Here is a 20,473-nt window from a genome sequence, read left to right on the forward strand (position 1 = left end):
AAATGACAGAACTTTCAATCTATTGTGTACCTATCTGAACACATTTGACCCCCCCCCCCCTTTCCAAAAAAAAAAGAAGTAAGTCAAATTAATACAATGAAAAAAAAAATTGATAAAAATTATTTTAAAATTCTAACTGTCTGACAACATATCCAATTATATTACATTGATTGTTTATTTAGAAATAAAATAATAAAATGACCTTTTTTATCATGTTTATTTTTATATTTTTCAGCACTGGAAAGAAATATTGTTGTGTCCCAGGATGCAGTCATACATCTGACAAAATAGGACCAGATGGAACAAAATTTATACTTCACCGTATTCCCATGTCAGAAAAAAAAGCCCATATTAAAAAACTGTGGATTCAGAGACTTAAAAATGTGAGGGCAAACTTAATTGTTAATGACAGTACAAGAGTTTGTAGTGCTCATTTTGATGGACCATTTACACATGAATCAATTCCAACTATCTTTCCTTCTAAGCCAATGAAGAAGGTGACTACACGTCGTCCACTTTTTAGAAAAGAAGTCCATTCAGAAAATAGAAATACTGACACAGCGGAGTTAGACGAAAATGAAAATATAAAAATACCAAACATTAGTATCATGAAGGATCTTAATATTGCCTCTGACATTGACAAAGTAAATACGTGTTCATTCAGGACAAGCTGTACACAAACTGAAATTACTACATTTACAACCAATGCAAGTACATGAGCAACAACAGACAATATTGAGACAGATATCAAGATCCATTCTGTGAGTGTAGGCATTCAGACAGACTTGCCACAAATAACAATTGAAAATGTGAAACATGATAATGCCAAAGTGAGATTTTACACTGGATTTGTTAATTTTAGTGTTTTTTGGATGTTCTTTTCAGTACTACTTAAACATGGAGCAGATAAGCTGAATTATTGGGAAGGAAAATCCCGATCCATGGGTGAAAAATCCTACCAACAAGAAGGAAATTTAAAACCAGGAAGAAAACGCTTTTTAAGACCAATTGATGAATTCTTTATGGTTATGATGCGATTGCGACTAGGACTTCTGCAGGAACATTTAGCTGATATTTTTAGAGTGTCTGAATCCACTGTTTCTCGTATAATGAACACTTGGATTAACTTTCTATTTGATAATTGCAAATCATTAGTAACCTGGCCAACACGAGAACAAATAGTTTGTAACTTGCCAAAACTTTTCACTGGGCATCCAGATACAAGAATTGTGGTAGATTGCACTGAATTTTACATTGAAAAACCTTCATCATTAAAGGCTCAATGGATGACTTGGTCTGAATACAAGCACTCTAACACCTTCAAGGTACTGATTGGTGTAACACCAAGTGGCATGGTAACTTTCATTTCTAGACTGTGGGGAGGAAATGTGTCAGATCGTCACGTTGTGCAACATGATGAATGTTTGCCAAAACTTAGCAAAGGGGATGTAATTTTGGCTGATAAGGGCTTCACCGTAGAAGACCTGCTTCCAGCCGATGTGGGACTAAATATGCCACCAAGAGTCTCAACGAAGAAGCAGATGTCACACCTGGAATTTTTTAAAACCAATAGCATTGCTTCTGCAAGAATAGTTGTGGAAATGAAAATGGAGCAAATAAAAAACTATAATATACTAAACTCTCGTTTACCAATATCTGAGGCTCATTTATCAGAGCAAATGATTTTCATTTGTGCCGCATTTACAAATTTGTTGCCTCCACTTCTTAAATAAAACTGTTCATGTATTTTGCTTGCTAATCATGCCAATTTAACTTCCAAAATTTAAAACTTATTAAGACCAAGTAATGGAAATTCCAAGATATTCATATATTTTGTATTTAATGGTTGTACATACACAGTGTCAGGGATGCAACATAATCAGTTGAAATTGTTGTATACATTTTTGTATGCTTAAAAGCAGAATCGATAGAAAAATATGACTAAAATTATATATAGTTATTTTCAGTATGTCTGTCATGTCTGTCATTAAAAATAAAACATTTTAAATCATGGGAACTCTTTAAAAAAAATTAAAACACAAGTTTATTTTAACAAAATTAATATATACTTGGTGTATTTTTGTCAAAAGAATCAACACTAATATGAAAGAAATAACCTTTACTTTAATTATCAAATGATTATATTATTTAAAAACTTTAACCTACATTTAATAATTCATATAATTTCTTTCAACTGTTCTGTCTGTTGTAAATGGAAAGTGTCAGGAGTGCAACAAAATCTGGTTAAACACGGTGTTGATATACTATTTTTTTTTATTTATTATTATTGATATTTGAATAATTTTTTTTTGGTGTACGCCTTCTAAAAGGGTTACTCTTACATGGAAAGTAATTTATCTTCATTTTCTTATCATTTGTTATCATTATAAAATCTTTTTTGAACCTGAGCCTCCAAAAAAAATGAGGGAGAAAACGACAAAAAAAAAATGTAAAACAAACTGTATTTATGACAGAAACTAATAACTATATTTCCTGCAATTATTTGCAGAGCAAAAAAAACTGTCAATCTCGGTTTTGAATTCTTTTCAAAAGGTAGTAAGCAATGTGTTCATGTTATGTTGTTTTTTTTGTTATATCCTGTTAATAAAAATGATGAAACTTTTTTAATCATTTCTTGATTTTATTGCCCTCTTGGATTTTACAAACTTTAATTAACATAGAACCTAAAATTACCAAAGAAAAAGTATTTCAACTCGATTGACAAAAACATTCAGTTCCTGCCTCATTTATTTTGAATTCACTTTCATCCGCCATGTCCATCCTCAACATATGTTGATTTTGGAGAGAACTTTTAGGTGTAAACAGTTTGTCTGTCCATCTGTCAGTCCGACATCAGTTTCTCACTCTTTTTTATTTATTTGTTCTTGAAGATATTGATTTGATATTTGGTATATAATTTTATAATGACTCGATTCCTATCAATTTCGAATTTTGTCTTAAGTCTGATGATTTTGTCCAGAGTTATGGTTCTTGGACTTTTGTTTTGGCATGACTACTTTTATTTTTGTTTAAATTTGTTTTCTTTATTTTGTGCATAAATCAGGTCATTAGTTTTCTGGTTTCAATTGTTTTACATTTGTCAGTTAGCATGGTTATGGCCTTTTATATCCTACTATGCAATATGGGTTTCACTCACTATTGAAGGTCATACAGGTCTTTGTAAATTTCTGTGACATTTAAATTTAGTCTCATGTGGAAAATTGTCTCATTGGCAATCATGTACCACATCTTTTTATTAATATTTATTTCATTTATACGAACCATGAAAACTTAACTTTGACTATTGAACCCTGGAACTGAGATGAACCGACCAGGCTTTCATGTATCATACAATCATTTCATTCAACAAATATAATAAGATAAGAAGAGGGGCTAAATAGTATGTACATGTACATTGTACCTGAACAAAGGGACAAGAGGTCAGTATCATGAGTCTATAGCTAGACTCAATGTTCTGATAGGCATACATAATCTGATATACAGTAGTTGTCGTTTGTTTATGTAATTTATACGTGTTTCTCGGTTTTTTATATAGATTAGACCGTTGGTTTTTCCGTTTGAATGGTTCTTCACGTCTAGTAATTTTGGTGCCCTTTAAAGCTTTTTGTTCAGTGTGAGCCAAGGCTCCGTGTTGAAGGCCGTACATTGACCTATAATGGTTTACTTTTATAAATTGTTATTTGGATGGAGAGTTGTCTCATTGGCATTCATACCACATCTTCCGACATCTATGATAAACATGATAAAACACCAAGAAGGTTTAAATAATTTAATTAACAATAACACCTTTGATGAATCATGATAACAAATCAATTAATAAACAATGTCATACAGCAATAATAAGATTCTCATTTAAGTACAAAAATATGGGGGGAAAAAATATTTCTTACAATTTACAATAATTTGATTTTGGATGTAACGCATCTTCTGATTGGCTGACGTCGTTTTGTTTATCAGCCCATAGACATAATATAGTCATGTGACCGTGACGTTTTTTCATGATTTACTCCGGTTTAAAATGAAATTTAGAATTAAATTATAAGAAATTACTAATATTTTTTCTGTCTTTTCGAAATAACATAAAATATGTGGTGCACACTTTAAAATAACCCGCTACGTGGGTTATTCAGTGTGCACCACATTTTTTATGTTATTTCTTCATAGACAGAAAAAATATTACAGTTATTCCTTAAATGTCAAAATAATAAATGTTAAAACTCCTAAATCATAAAAACTTAATTTCAAAAATCATAATGTAAAAGTCTCAAAAATCAAAATAATCCTCAATAAGAAATTGCCAAAGTAAATAAAAAATATGAATAAGAGCTCGACATGAACTTTAATTTGTCTCAATGCTGCACAAATCAACTGGTACATACCAATGGAAAGTCTTATATATAGGTCCAGTATAAAAGAAATGTGTAGTGAGAGGTTATTATTATATAGTTTCTGAAACTCTGAAGCCTTTCCAAAATTTGAAAATGCTACTTATATTAAAATAAGAAATTAATCATTTCGACGACATGAAAAGTGCTTTGATCAAATACAGCAAAATTGAAACTACATTTAACAATGGCTCGTCCCATAATGTTTTTGGTAAAACTTATACATCTGTCATAGCCCCATACTAATAATATATATAATAACAATTCATGTTTACAAACAAATTATTTGAGTAAACTGTGACATGTCGAGTACTTGCAATATAGTGCAAAAAATGAGGGATAATAGTCATAGAAAAATTTGTTTGTGGTATGATATAACCATGATAACTACCGTATAGTCATGATAGTATTAAAAAGACTAAAGGACAAATGTGTGAATAATAACTAGGAATTAAAAATTATAAGCTTCTCAATGATCAAAATTAATATTTGTCAAACTGCTATATATTCAATGATTTTTTTCTGATAAAGTGTGTGGTTCAAGTTTTTTTGAAATTTTTATATTTTTGTCATAGTCATGAAAGTGTCAAAGTTAATATTTTGTAAAAATTTTATGAAAATTAAATGAGCCAAGTAAATTTTAGTCAAGGTGTTCAGTACCACCTTTTAAAAAAGTCAGGGAACATTTATTGCTGTTTATATTTATATCAGCTATTTTGGATATACATGTATATTAAAGTAGGTTTCTGATAGTCAAAATGGTAGTTAACAAGTTAAATTCTAATACAGTGGTTTCCCCCGTTCTACTCTCCTTGTAAATATTTCTGGTATAACACAACCAATATAAAATTCTTTGAGCTTTTGCAACATAGAATTCCATGTAGATTCATCAAAGTTAATTCTCTCTACACTGATACCTTTTTTAGTCCAAATTACAAAATCTACCCAGTTCAGTTCATACACTCCTAACTGACCCTGAACCTGATACATATAATTACTTGTGTCTTTTAATTCAAGCTGTCCATCTACTTCATTGCAACAGAAGTTGGTATCTTTGGCACACTCAATTGGAGTTTTATTCCTCCATGGTTCCTTTTTACTGTCTGAGCCATACGGACATTTTACTTCAACTAAGCCAACACCACATTTGTTGCAAGTGACCAGTGAATCGATGCTAGCCCCTAAAAAGGGATATTTGGGGTTGACTAATAGTCCACGAGACTCGACTGTAGTATTTCCACATTCCTTTGTATGTTTCTGAATGTACTGACTTACAGCAACCGATTCATATTTGCCTCCATACTTTATGCTCTTGACCCTATCTGGAACAGTCACATATCCACAATTTTTTTCAACAAATTGTCTGGCACAAGCTTTTTTCTTTTATAAACTTCTCCCATAACAGATGCTGTTATTAAGTTTTTTCGAGCCTTTATCCAATTAGTATGGACACTTTGACCTCTTGTTCCCTCTTCAAGGGTTTGACTAATTGCATCTGTAACTTTTAGGTTGTCAAAAAAGTGTGTGAAGTCTTTAACACAGGTATCACGTGTAAGACTTACAAAGTCACAAAACATATAGTCCGGGTAGAACAATTCCAAAAAAGGATCAATATTTGCATTTTCAAACCTAAGTGTCTGATATAAAACACACTGTGGATATGCATTCTCCAACCCTTTGAAAATGTCATCTAGAAAAGTCTCATTCTGAATCTCCTTAATAGGTCCAACTTGGTATATTCCAGGATATGGTCGGACTTTTTTTGTTTGTGTTTCTTTTTCTGTCTTAGTAAAAGTTATATCGCAGACTCTTGCAGGACTTGGCTTTCGCTGCAGAGGTCTAGGACGATCCCAAGTACACTCACTTGATGTGCATGAATCTTTGGTTTTAACTAAAGTATACAGTAAAGCACCTACATGCGCACAGAGACCAGCTCCACCTGCCTTACAGTTGCATCTAGCATTGAAGATATTTCCAAATTTTCTACCTAGGCATACATTTAAACTATAAAATTTGGCAGTCATGCCAGATGTCCCAATACTAACAGACTGTTTCATAGAGGGTAAACACTTGGACTTGATATAGCAAAAGTCTGATAAATCACTATATAGTATATCTCTGATAAACCCTTCATTGCATAGTCGTTTTGCCTTTTTCATTTGTCGGTCAAAGTGCAATCTTGTTCCTGTTGTAGGGTTCTTTTGGTAGAGAAAATAACCGTCTACATCTTTTGAGGCCAAACCATTTGGAATGTCACTAAAGTCTAGTGTCTTCCAATTTGAAATCTCATGTACAGGAATTAAATCCTCACCTAAGTTCTCATCTGAGCTATCTGGATCTGAATCCATGTAACCAGACATTGCTCGATAAACCCGGTTTACCAATACTTCCTTTAATCCTGACTTTTTTAATTTGTGTTTTTCTAACCACTCTTGAAGTTTTGTCACTTTCCATAATTTTAACTCTGGAAGACTTGAATGTAAATCGGGTGGTTCCTCTGTTTCTGATTCTTGTAGATCTTCTGATAACATTTTCAAATCTGAAAGAATAAATATACATAAGAAAAAATATAATTTACACCAGGATACTTGTTACTGCAGGTACATATTAACTAGAGGATCTAAAGAGCCTGTGTCGCTCACCTTGGTCTATGTGCACATCAAACAAAAGAACACAGATGGATTCATGAAAAAACTGTGATCTTGGTGATGGTGAGATGTGTTTGTAGATCTTACTTTATTGAACATTCTTGCTGCTTACAATTATCTCCATCTAAAATGAACTTTGCCCAGTAGTTAAAGAGGAAAATATTTTGTAAAAATTTACAAAAATTCACAAAATTTATGAAAATTGTAAAAAATTGACTTTAAAGGGCAATAACTCCTTAAGGGGTCAACTGAACATTTTGGTCAGGTGACTTATTTATAGATCTTTCTTTGCTGAACTTATTTCTGTTTACAGTTTATCTCTATCTATAATAATATTCAAGATAATAACCAAAAACGGCAAAATTTCCTTAAAATTACCAATTCAATGGAAGCAACCCAACAATGAGTTTTCCGATTCATCTGAAAATTTCAGGTCAGATAGATCTTTACCTGATGAACAATTTTACCCCATGTCAGATTTGCTCTAAATGCTTTGGTTTCAGAGATATAAGCCAAAATCTACATTTTACCCCTATGTTCTATTTTTAGTCATGGCGGCCATCTTGTTTGGTTTGCCGGGTCATCGGACACATTTTTAAAATTAGATACACCAATGATGATTGGGGCCAAGATTGGTTAAATTTGGCCCAGTAGTTTCAGAGGAGAAGATTTTTGTAAAAGTTAACGACGACGGACGACGACAACGGTGGAAGCCAAGTGATGAGAAAAGCTCACAACCCTTCGGTCCAGGTGAACTAAAAATCATGTAAATTATGCAAATCATGTAAAACATGTTTAAGAAAACACATTTAAGGAGAGTCAATGCAGTTTCATATTAAATTGCCATGAAATGAGGCATATAGGATACTGTACTTGTTTTTGAGAAAATTAAGGTTAAAAATTTTGACATTCAGTTGTTTTGTTGAAATTTTATAAACTTAGTGTTTCAATTAGCCACATTAATTTTATTCAAAAGCAATACTGAAATTACATATGCATTAGAGACATATTTACATAAAATACATGTAGTAATTCCTACAAGGGGGCTTTGGCATTGTATGGCGCCCTGCCTTGTTTTCTAAACGCCCTTCCCTTTTCAGGAAAACCCAGGTGCTCCGCAGGGCGCAGCTATATACGACCCCAGTGGTCGAACCCTGAACAGTGTGGGCAAATTTGGTCACAATATTCAAGCTTGATACTGTCTGAATTTGGATTGTGATCAAATTTTTTACATAATATGGGTTTTTGTCACAAAATTAATGTGGTCAAAGATCTAACAAATCTATTGCACAATACTGTGCAATTGAATATTTCTTCTTGCATTCTTGAAACTTTTCAAAATTTGAAATTTGAAAATTTTTTAAAAATGGTAAACAAAAAATCCCCACCCCACCACTTTTTGAAACCCCCATTGGAGCAATAACCCTTAAACTCATTCCCATGCTTTCTTTTGTAGTATTGAACCTTGTAGTACAATTTCAGAGAGATCCATACACTTAAACACAAGTTATCGTCATGATTGGTTGGAAACTAGAAACATGCTTCTTTTTGTCCCTTTTTAGGCCCTTAAATCCTACATATTTTGGGCAATTAACCCAAAACTTAATCCCAGCCTCCCCTTTGTTATATGGTACGTTGTGGTACAATTTCAGAGAGATCCATACAATTACACACAAGTTAAATTATTGTCTGGAAGCTAGAAAAATGCTTGTTTTGGCCCCTTTTTGGCCCTTAATTCCTAAACTTTGGCCCCATAACCCTGAAAATGAATCCAAACCTTCTACTTGTGGTTTTAAACATTGTGATATAATTTCAGAGCAATTGAAATACTTGTACACAAGTTATTATCCTGAAACTAGAAAAATGCTTGTTTTGGGCCCCTTTTTCCTAAACGGTTGGGACCTTCATCCCCAAAATTAATCCCAACCTTCATTTTGTGGTATTGAACCTTCTGAAAAAATTTCAGAAAGATCTATTCACTTAAACTAAAGTTATTATCCGGAAACCAATGTGTCTTCTGACGACGACGACGCAGACGACTTAGACGACGACATCATACCATTATACGATCCCAAATTTTTTTTGGGGTCGTATAAAAATTGGTGCCATACAAATTTCATGAATATACAAGTAGTTACTGTAGTTAATCATGGATCACCAGAGGCTATTTAATGGTGGAGCTACTCCACCGTAAATTTTTCAGCTCAACCCTTACCTTGAAAATTTTTAACAATTTTTACTTCAAAAGTATAAATTCATGCCTTCATTACAATTTTTTTTTACAACGGCTTTAACATGTTTAATTTGATTATCTTTTTCCTAATTAACAGATAATGATCTTGTGTGATTGTAATTTCAATATCAGCACCACCCTTAAAATAAACTCTGTAGTGATCCCTGAGTTTTGTTCTATTTCAATACTTGAGTGACTTTTGGTATCACAAATGATACAATATTCTGATCACAAAGCAAAATATATAAATGTAGATTCAACTTTTCACTTTTAAGACTGATATGTATGATATTAATCACAAACAGTAATTCACATAGTTATGTGCATGGCAGCAGTTTTTGTTTTTGTAATTAGTTTATGCTTGCAGAAAAAAAAAGTATTATGTTTTTTTTTAAATTAAGTTAAGAGGGTTGCTTTTTATTGAAATTACTACATGTACTATGTAATTTCAGTTTTTATAACACATTTCATTACAACTTGATGTAGTTCCTAACTTTGATATAACTGTATACTCAGAGTAGACTCATGAAAACTGTTCTTGTCATGCTTATACCTCATTGTTACATTTTAGTGTAGTTTTAATGTGTATTTGTAACATTATCCAGAGGAATAAAATACCTAGTGATTTTTATCCACCAACAAAAATTCACTAGTTTTTTTTTTTATCCTGGTCCAGTGTAAAACATCCACCAGTCACTATAACATTCTAAAAAAGCTTTTTTGAAGGAGAAATATATATAAAATTGGGCTTATTGATATTTTTTCATGTAATTGAAACGTGCATAGTTGATCATGTAATAAATGGAGAGTTCTCGTCCAAGGAATGTTCACACTATTGTTTTTGAACCAGGAATGATTACACTAGTTATTTTATACCGGGATTGATTACTCTAGTGCTTTAGATCCATACATTGATGAAGTGTTTTAGTACTCATTATTCATTAGATTGACTCAGATAATTTAAACTGGTTCCTTGGAAATCTAATTTTAATCCTTTTATTTATGTAAACAATAAATCGGTCTAAAATAAACAAAAACAACAATATCAAGATCGACCCTTTCACACTATTTACATCCAATATTCTCAAGGGAAAAACAGCTACCCGGAATAAAAACATGGTGGAATGAAAGTACGCTTACATATATACATTGTGTACCTACTGATTAATGAAGGATCTGACTGTTTAGGTTTTTTAATGTGTTTAGACTTTCCATTCTCAATTTTAATTTTAGTTTAGACTTAGAAGTAATATTTTTTTTTACCTTTAACTTACTCACAGTACAATACTTTAAATACCACTGAAGTGGATGCTAGGGGCCAAGGCCCAGCTTGTCAGGCAAATCAACCATTGGATGTCAGAGTAATCTCGCACTAGACGCCTTCTTGACCTTGTTGTAGGGTATGAATAATTCATTCATTGTTGAAAATCCTCCAGGGACTGTCAAGATAAAAAACGGGAATAAAAGGCCTGATCATTGATAATTTTTTCCCATGTACATGTATTGTGTGCAATTTTGACCCATGCACATTTACTCTTTTAAAGTCTTTATCTCTTTTTTTCTATTTACTACATTCATTGTCATTCACCTGGGACATACTCAGATAAATTCCTACCTACAACCCTGACAAATTCAAGTTTTTTTTAAACCATTGTGCTAAACTTATTAATTTGACGTTACTGGTTGAAAGACACAAACGGCAAACACGGCGCGAAAAAAAAATTTGCCAACAAATGAAGAAACGTACCCCTGAAAATAAAGAACGACGCATACAGAACTGTCAATCATATACTTACAATTATGAGAACTTCAACCAAGTAACTAAAACATCTCTACTTGAATGGTACACTGTATTGTGTCATTGCAAATCGTTGTTATCGGTAAAATTCATCAAGGTGTAGTGCAGAGACTGCGTTCCTGAACGCCCCGGAAGTTGATTTCGAGATAAAACTAAAGATCGGAACAAACACGGAAATACGTCCGGAAAAAATATTGCGGAACAGAGCCATTGGTGATGTTCTATTTGATCCGCAAAGAGACATTTAATTCCACATTCTTTTTTTTCGGTAGATATTTTGTCAAAAACTGGCATGGATACTTTTGGTACACCCTTTACCAATTCTACTTCACCTTTATCGTTAAACATGAACATTTGACTTGTAGAAATCTTCCAAGGCCCAGCATAATTAGACTTGTAACACAATTCAATCTTATTTGATAACCTCATCCATTGTAAATTTATAATTTAATGGCTTGGTATGCTTCCGTACATCAGCAATGAATGGCTCAAGCCAGTTCTTAATATCGTATTGCCAAATTATATCTCGGGGATTGTTTCTCTGTCATTTCGACGGAGGAAATCTGCTATTTCGCTAAAACCGGCGTCAATATCCTCATGTGTATGTCCAACATACAAAAAAGAAAGGCGAACCTGCAAAAAGATCCTTTTCTTAAAAAAAAATAATTTTATATTGATATGCATTTTATAAACGTCGGCATAACGATTCTTGTATTCGCATTACTTTTCTAATTGTTTTACATTTCTCTAGAGCAATATTCCGAGTCATGACAGTTTATTTCTATGGAGTATAATGTAACACTTGATACATTATTTCAGGGATCTAAAAATACGACGGGTGTCCTACGAGGAGCTGGTATTTGAGTTTTACTGTGGAATTGGAGTTATTTATTATTTTATGTAATGTCTTAAATGTTTAATCATGTATTACTGTTGGATATGGAGATGATTTATTCTAATCGACTTATCATTATCTTTTCTCGCTTTATTTTATCTTATTCATCATGTTCATACATAATGTTAGATCCCGCTAATGCAATTATTATAAAAATGGTAGGACCTACCCTCAATTCAGTAGGAAAAAAATACATGTGTTCATTTTATGATTGTATTCCCTGGATGTCAATACGGGTTTTAAGATATCAAATGTCTACCTCTTGAAATACTTTCATGTGCACCAGTAACTCGCAAAAACGATAATACATAGCTATTTTTGTTTTCCCGACAGCAGTTGTGCGCTTGAATATAGAATACTTTCAACCCGGACAAAAACATAATTAAAATCTTAAATATGTTATTTTATTAATCTTGCTCATGCATTACTTGATGTGTCATAACAGGAGTTTGTTGTCTACGACATAGCTGTAATTAACTAAAATAATTGCAAGAAGCTTGTATAAATACTGCCTAAGCTATTACAGTGTGTCCGATGAACATACACAACACTATTTGTTATTCCTCCCTTACCTTGTTAATTTTAGTTGTTTAGTCAGCGTATACATATGTCAAAACAGTGAACATTTATCTGGTAATTAAAACATTATATACATTGCATTAATTATCTTATTAGAATCATACTATATCATATACGATTACTCCAACATCAATAAATGGCATATCATAAGAATATGCAAAAGCATAAAAAACATTTGAATAAAATAATCACGGTACATGTATTGCAAGTTAAATATAAAAAAAACTTAATAAAAGAGGGACGAAAGATACCAAAGGGACAGTCAAACTCATAAATCTAAAACAAACAGACAACGCCATGGCTAAAAATGAAAAAGACAAACAGAAAAACAATAGTACACATGACACAACATAGAAAACTAAAGAATAAACAACACGAACCCCACAAAAAACTAGGGGTGATCTCAGGTGCTCCGGAAGGGTAAGCAGATCCTGCTCCACATGCGGCACTCGTCGTGTTGCTTATGTGATTACAAATCCGGTAAATAGTCTAATTCGGTAGGTCAAATTCATGAAAGGGAAGGGGATTGTAGTTACGACGTGAGGAACATAATAATTGTGACCAGAGCTCTAACAATTTAAAATAGGTGTTTCATAAAGACAATGATATAAACATGATAATTCCCATGGAATGTCATCACTAGTTCTAACACAGTTATAGTAAAACTATCTAAACAGAGTACAACACAATATATACTGTTGCAGTTCCTTAGGCATTACAATAAAAGCTTTAAATCAAAAGGATTTTGATTGTCAGCGATAACTTCATTTGAATTCATAGAATATGCAACAACTATCCAATAGTCACATTGATAGTGATAAGTACTGCTTGCATCATCAGAATCAAGAGTATTTACTATGCAAACAAGTATAAGACATGGTCTTTTGCTCTGTAAATAATTGATGTAGTTATGGTCCATTTGGATGATGAAATTATTGAGTGACAATGGTCCATCAAACCAAATGAATGATTTTCATGTATAAAATGAAGCTATAACCTGGATGATTTGTTCTCCTGTCAAATCCTCATAGTCGTTCACATCGAATCCTAAAACACAGTTCACATCAGCATAAAATATTTGAGTTGGTACATCAGATGAGCTTTTATCAGTCATAAATGTATTTTCTGCTTTCCGTAACTTCAATGTAGTATAACAAACATTGTATCCACAACTGTTTAATATCTGTTGATTTGAAAATGTTCTACATACATTAACACGTAATCCTTCCATCCAAGTAGCAAGTTGTATAGAATCAGGATGTGATAGTTGGTCTTTTATACGAACATAAAAAGTGTGAATAATACTGGTTTGTTTATATGATTTAGGCAGTAGAAAAGGCGGAAAAAATGTTGTTCCAATTGAAATATTTCCAGACGCCTGAACATTCTAACATTTTTGGAAAGATTAGAACTTGTTCTAAATCTTTACTTAGGCACCACCCTCCCTAACAACAGGACAGGTTAGCTACTGTTTCTAAATGTATTCACACTAAAATATAGTTCCCGTTTGAATGGTTTTACACTAGTAATTTTGGGGCCCTTTATAGCTTGTTGTTCGGTGTGAGCCAAGGCTCCGTGTTGAAGGCCGTACTTTAACCTATAATGGTTTAATTTTTAAATTGTTATTTGGATGGAGAGTTGTCTCATTGGCACTCACACCACATCTTCCTATATCTACCCTATGGTTCTCATGTATGTGCACATAAGACACAAATAAACAGAAAAAAAACTGGGTATATTATTGGAGCAGTTCATTCAAGAATGTATGTAATTAAGGTGTGTTGATGTGCAGGCTTTTTTAAAAACATTTTGATTAGGTAAGTGGGTATTGATTCCACTAGTATGATTGACAACTGTCATTATCACTAAACAATCAGAGACAAGGTGGACCTTTACTTACAATGCCCCACCTCCTAAACTGCCAATCAAATTGACCACATTATCTATCAACCTCAGTCTTACATAATTATACAGACCACTCCTATATGCATCTAATTCTTAATACACAAGTATTTGACCTCATAATTGAATACACAAATGTGTATATTAGATGTTTGATATTTATAAGGATGATAGATTTATTTACTGCCAATTACTTTTGATCTACATTACATAAAGTGATTCTGTAAATTATATCTGAAAGATAAATGATTAATGGATTAACACGTATTGATTATATTTCCATGCTGGTTTTGATAATTACACAGAGACTGCAAAGTATTATCCTGCTTTTTTTACCTCTTTGCTTCCATTTTCCAACACTTGGAATTTTGGGTCCTCAATGCGCTTCAACTTTGTATTTATTTGGCTTTTTTAACTATTTTGATCTGAGCATCACTGATGAGTCTTATGTAGACGATACGCGCGTCTGGCGTATAAATTTATAATCCTGGTATTTTTGATAACTAATTGGACCTCAATCTTAAACAAAAATCATCAATCATTATGTCTATTTTAGTCATTTGAATTTTTATTAGAAGTAAATATATATTTTTGCAATCAAGAAAGAATCCACATTTCAATCAAACTAGAAAACACCCGCGAAATCGCGGGCATATACAACTTGTGAACTGTTGTAGGATGATTTTTTGTAAAAGATATTATGTATTGGGAATTACATATACGGTATATCCCTTTTCCAAAGTCCGATATCTGTTTCCTTTCTGTTAAATTCAATTAATATATTCTTGTTTCTGGTTTACGACCACAATTATTCTTCTCCTTTGCTACAATGCTTCTTGTGGTAAAAGTCAAATCAAATTAAAAATTTGCACCGTTTCAAACATGAAATAAATTTAACTGCTTATATATAGACCGTCCATTATTAGTCTAAAACAAATTATACGCGTCTGGCGTATAAATTTATAATCCTGGTACTTTTGATAACTAATTGGACCTCAATCTTAAACAAATTACTTACTGCATATTCATCCTACTCTTCTTTACTTTATTTTATTCACATCCGAGCATTATACCCAAACACATTTAAATGAAATACGATTTTTTTCTCTCTCTATTCACGTTCGAGCATAAAACTCGAACAATAAAAATTTGATATAACAAAATTAAAATATCCCAAACTAATCTTTTTTTCTCTTATATTTTAACCAATAAAAAATTTACACGTTCAACAACTTGAACAATTGTTCGTGTCGTGTATGTTGGGCGATTGAACGTGTTGAACTGTGTGCATTTCAAATACAATTCGCTAATTGCTTCCTAGGGTTAACGTTCAATTTGCAAAATTGGTATTGTTTCACCTGTAATGGACGTTAGCTGCTAGCCATATATCTATATCTTAAATTCTTCTAAAACATTTACTGGTTTTGCTTTTTCAAGTTCTAAATGGAATAGATATTTTGCATTCGGATTTATCAAATGGTACCCTATATGTCCATCCTTCATCAATTGTTGCATTCATTCGATTATTGCACAAGGTTTCTTGTGCCATGTATACTGGAGATCCCCGAAATTTTTTTGAGTGCATGTTTGTGTGATGCTTCTGGTTTGTATAAGGGCTGAACGCGCCTCTCCAAAATCAGTTAATTTTGCACAAATTGGCTTTAAAGACCACCAATGTCCAACATCTGCATTAATGTCGTAATGGTTATTTGACACAAGGAAGTTGTCTGATTTTAAATCTGGATGAACAATACCTCTACTGTGGAGGTATTTTTTGCACCCTTCTTTTCCGGTGGCAGTCCAAATTTCCCCGCCCATCATCCCAGATGGCCTCTATTGTAGCAACCTACCTATTGTATATATTGTGAACTTGTTCTCGTTCTGAATATGCATAAAAATATTTGCCACTGTACGTTAAGCATCAATCAATCATTTTGCAGTCACTATGTCAACTGCGAAAAAAATAAGGAACATGTTCAAAACCACTGAATTCTGAATCCCTATCAGATGCCGTCGGGATATCTTTTAGATTGTAAACTGTCTCATGCTCAACTGCAATTTTGTGAAAGTCGAAGCAAATAAAATCGTCATTTAAAATAATTATTCAACCTTCGTTTTCAACATTCAATATTTGTTTTCAGCATTCACAATTCGTTTTCAGCATTCACAATTTGTTTTCAACTTTCGTTTTCAACTTTCAAAATTCGTTTTCAACATTCAACAATCGTTGACAACATTTGATTTTCAATTTTCAATACTCATTTTTCACATAGGAATATCAATACATCTGTGAAAAAAAATCTCCATGGAAAGTCTACAATTTCTAAAAATTGAGTTGATATAAGAACCCTACAAAAAAAAAAACAAGGTTCATTTCCAATTCCAAATATAATTTTTTGAAAATCAAGCACTGTCTAACACAAGTACATGAATACGTGTACTTGCATAAGGTCGATTTCTATTAGAAATATCTCATATGTTATAGTAGGCGAACAAAAAAAATCACAGTATATGATTGAGTGAAATTATTTATCAGAACTCTAAGTATGTTGGAATGCACATGAAAAAGTAACTACGTGTCATATTTGCAACCGAATGTTATACCTAATAAGAAAAGAACATAAAACAGTGTGTCTCCGGTAATATGTTGGTATATATTAGGATCAATCACTACCATATATACGCTCTATTTATTATAACCACATCACAACAGAAACAATATAATAACATCCTAAACGAAGGATTTGGGGTAAAAACCATATCAATAGATGACAGACATAATGAGGGATATCATTCCATGACACAAAATCAGTACATTCACACAGGGACTTTCTTTACTAACTAACTATGGACAATGTACACTTATTTATGGTTCATGTCAGTTATTTACAGAATCGTATTTATTTTATATTAATACAAACACTAGAGTCATCGTTTGCAAATATTTGAATTTTCGCGCCGAGTGCCATTTCTGGTCATTGTCGCCATCTTGAAAAAATTATATGAAATTTCCAGAAAATAGCAAATTTTCAAATCGATTTAGAAGGGAGAAGATCAAAAATCACACTATAGAAACAAAATGAATGATGTGAGGGAATATCACTCTTGTCAGATTCCATGATTTCCACATTGTAGTATTTTATTAACAAGTTTTACTATAAGTATAGGGTTATAGTTAATTTAGGGGTTCGCCAAGGGGATAATCTCAGCCCTAACCTTTTTAAATTATTCATTAATGACCTCCCTGAAATATTTGATAAAACTTGTGACCCAGTTCAACTTGATTCAATTCAGTTGAACTGCTTATTATATGCTGATGATGTAGTTTTGCCGTCTGAAACGGCAGAAGGCTTACAAAATAGTTTAGATAAGTTGTGTCTGTACTGTAATAAATGGGGATTAGAAATTAACCTTAAAAAACAAAAAGTTTGGTTTTCAACTGTACAGGAAAAATAAATCATTCATCTTTTAAATTAAATAATTGTCCTATTGACAAAGCTAGACATTATACATATTTAGGGATAAACTTCAGTGCCTCTGGAAGCTTTACAGAGGCTAAACATGATTTATAAGTAGTGTAGTATCACTGAACACCCAAAGCCCCTTGAGTGTGGGTGCATAATTATAACCCCCCACCCCTTTTCAAATGGGGCCCTAAATATGAGGGGGTTATAAAATATTGGGGTCAAAGTTTTTTCTTTTTAAAAATAAGAGGGGGTTATAAATATTTTGAGGTGAAAGTGTAAGCACTTTATAAATGTTCACTTTTAAACACTCTAATAATAATACACTGATGCAATGCGAACCTTCACACTCTATTTTGAATAACTGTCACTCCTTATAGATTTACACTTAAAAGCATTAGCTACATAAACAGATGTTTTAACACCTGTGTGAACCCCCTCCTATATACGTTTTATCAGAAACAGGTGTCTAAGCATATGACAAACCCAATCCTTTAAAGGAACGCATTGTATTTTTTTCAAGAAACACAAGTTAAAACAGATGTCCTAAAACCCTAGCAAACCACTCCTAAATACACTGTTAGAAACCAGTGTAAAAGCACACGTTTAAATCAAACAGGTGTCTTTAAACACCTAAGCAACCACTCCTTAAATATACTACAAGTGTTTAAACATCTGTGTAACCCACTCCTTTTAAATGATTCAACACCTGAAGTTGGCCCATCCTTATATACTAAGAAGTATAAATAGTTGTGGGTTCTATTTAAGAAAACAAATAAAATCGTGTAGCGACTAAACTATAATGTAAGTATGATTTTGTAATGTGTCTAATTGTTGTTTATGTTCGATATTTTCCAGTATGAGCAAATGACTTATTGAAATTAACGTAATGTAATCTTTGAGCAATACATTTCTAGTACTGAATGTGTTATTAAAAAAAACCAATACAAATACAAGTACAAATACTTTATTCATAATGTATGCGTAATAATGTTCTGCCTTCTTGGCTTTTCTTTCTCCAACTGGGTAATCATACCCTTTAAGATGTGAATAGTAGTAGAATGATTTTCCTCCATTTTCCCTATCACTTCTGTTAATTGTTTTATCTGGGAGGATTTTTCCCCCCAACACATTGGTCTTATACTATCTGAATGTCTATCCAGTTGTTCTCTGAAAAACAAATATTATAAAAATAAAAAGAACAAAGCAGACATATGTAAAACAAACACTGATCCAGCAAAAACAGTTATATCATTGTCTATTGATTTAAGACAGAAAACGCATATTGAAGAAATAACACCTTTATAAAAAAAAATGCTTTTTATATATAATTGAGACTATGTATAAAGAGAGATAACTCGATATTTTTTTCCTATAAACAATGTAGTTGTGTGTATCTGTATCGTTGATGGTTACAATATCTTTTCCTTTTAATGCTTCTTTCTCTATTTTTCTCACTGTTACAATCTAACAACGTTCAAAGATAATCATTGATTATCAGCCAGAGAGTTTTGTTTTTTTTTGTTCAGCGCTTAATCTTAAAGTATCCTACCCCATTTTTTTTACTTTTAATAATGATTAAGGTCATATCTCGTGTTACGGTTTCATATGTTTAATAAATATACTACGTTATGACATTAAATCTTGATTTTTGGTTTGTAAACAAATGGAAAAAAAAAACAATAAAAAAGCAACTTACCTTTTCATTTTCTGATCATTTTCTTTATCCTCTGTTATCAACCGTCGTTTTACCCCTTTTTTGCTGAATAAAAAAAATCATATACAATATATACAAAATTGATTCATTGGTTGTTGGAAAAGATTTCATGTTCATTAGGTCAAAACTAAATTAACAATAAACACAATAGATAGGTTTTGTAATAAGGTGGTCCGCGGGAGATCAAGGTCGGAGAAATGTAGATTACCACGGGAAATCGGAGAGTATATTGCATAGGGACAGAAATTCAGCCTTGCAACAGGTCACCTACGGATCCCCTGGAAGAGCTGTTGCAAGGTTTCTTAACGTGCAATAAGCGTGACACTTTCTTTACACCAGACATCATATTTATCGCCCCTATTCTGACTGGACGTAACTGCAAATTTGTACATCATATACCGAAAATTTACATATCTAAAACTTACCTAGGGGATTTCTTTTTTTCTGGTGATAAAAGTGAACTCTCTCTTGAAGATTCCACTTCATAGAATCTCTTTACACCACTACAAAATTAATCGTCAAGTTCTCAATATCAACGAATGGTTAATTTTTATGTTTATTCTTGGAATGAAAATGAATTAAAAAAGTAGAATATAAATGTTAACAGCACATTCCCATTTTTGTGAAGATATAATGTTGTAGTTTCACATAACAGATAGAAAATGCATATATATATATACATCCAATATTTTTTATTTTCGCGAAAAAATATAGACTAAGCAAAAGTTTATACCTGCAGTTACTGACATTTTTATCCATTACTCCGAAATAGCATGTGTTTAATTATATTGAAATGTCTCAGAGTTACAAAAAAAAATAATGTTATTGTCG

The 20,473-nt window shown here is 32.3% G+C and overlaps 2 protein-coding genes across 2 annotated transcripts; one reads left to right on the forward strand and one right to left on the reverse strand.

Annotated features, from left to right (window-relative positions):
- The first annotated feature begins 251 nt into the window (after positions 1-251).
- On the forward strand, positions 252-1,999 carry LOC139495366 (uncharacterized). The gene has a single exon (XM_071283673.1). The coding sequence runs from the start codon at positions 942-944 to the stop codon at positions 1,731-1,733; it is 792 nt and encodes a 263-aa protein (XP_071139774.1). The 5' UTR covers positions 252-941; the 3' UTR covers positions 1,734-1,999.
- Positions 2,000-5,682: 3,683 nt separating this feature from the next.
- On the reverse strand, positions 5,683-11,286 carry LOC139495368 (uncharacterized). Its single transcript, XM_071283674.1, has 2 exons — positions 11,084-11,286; positions 5,683-6,945 (listed from the first exon to the last, which is right to left on the reverse strand). The coding sequence occupies exon 2, from the start codon at positions 6,935-6,937 to the stop codon at positions 5,738-5,740; it is 1,200 nt and encodes a 399-aa protein (XP_071139775.1). The 5' UTR covers positions 6,938-6,945; positions 11,084-11,286; the 3' UTR covers positions 5,683-5,737.
- Positions 11,287-20,473: the final 9,187 nt, after the last annotated feature.

The sequence above is a fragment of the Mytilus edulis genome, chromosome 11 (genome assembly GCF_963676685.1).
Source record: "Mytilus edulis chromosome 11, xbMytEdul2.2, whole genome shotgun sequence".
In the NCBI taxonomy this organism is placed as follows: Eukaryota; Metazoa; Mollusca; class Bivalvia; order Mytilida; family Mytilidae; genus Mytilus; species Mytilus edulis.

Excerpts from the sequence above, each read along its gene's own strand:
- LOC139495366 (XM_071283673.1), top strand. The coding sequence starts at position 942 with ATGGGTGAAAAATCCTACCAACAAGAAGGAAATTTAAAACCAGGAAGA.
- LOC139495368 (XM_071283674.1), bottom strand. The coding sequence starts at position 6,937 with ATGTTATCAGAAGATCTACAAGAATCAGAAACAGAGGAACCACCCGAT.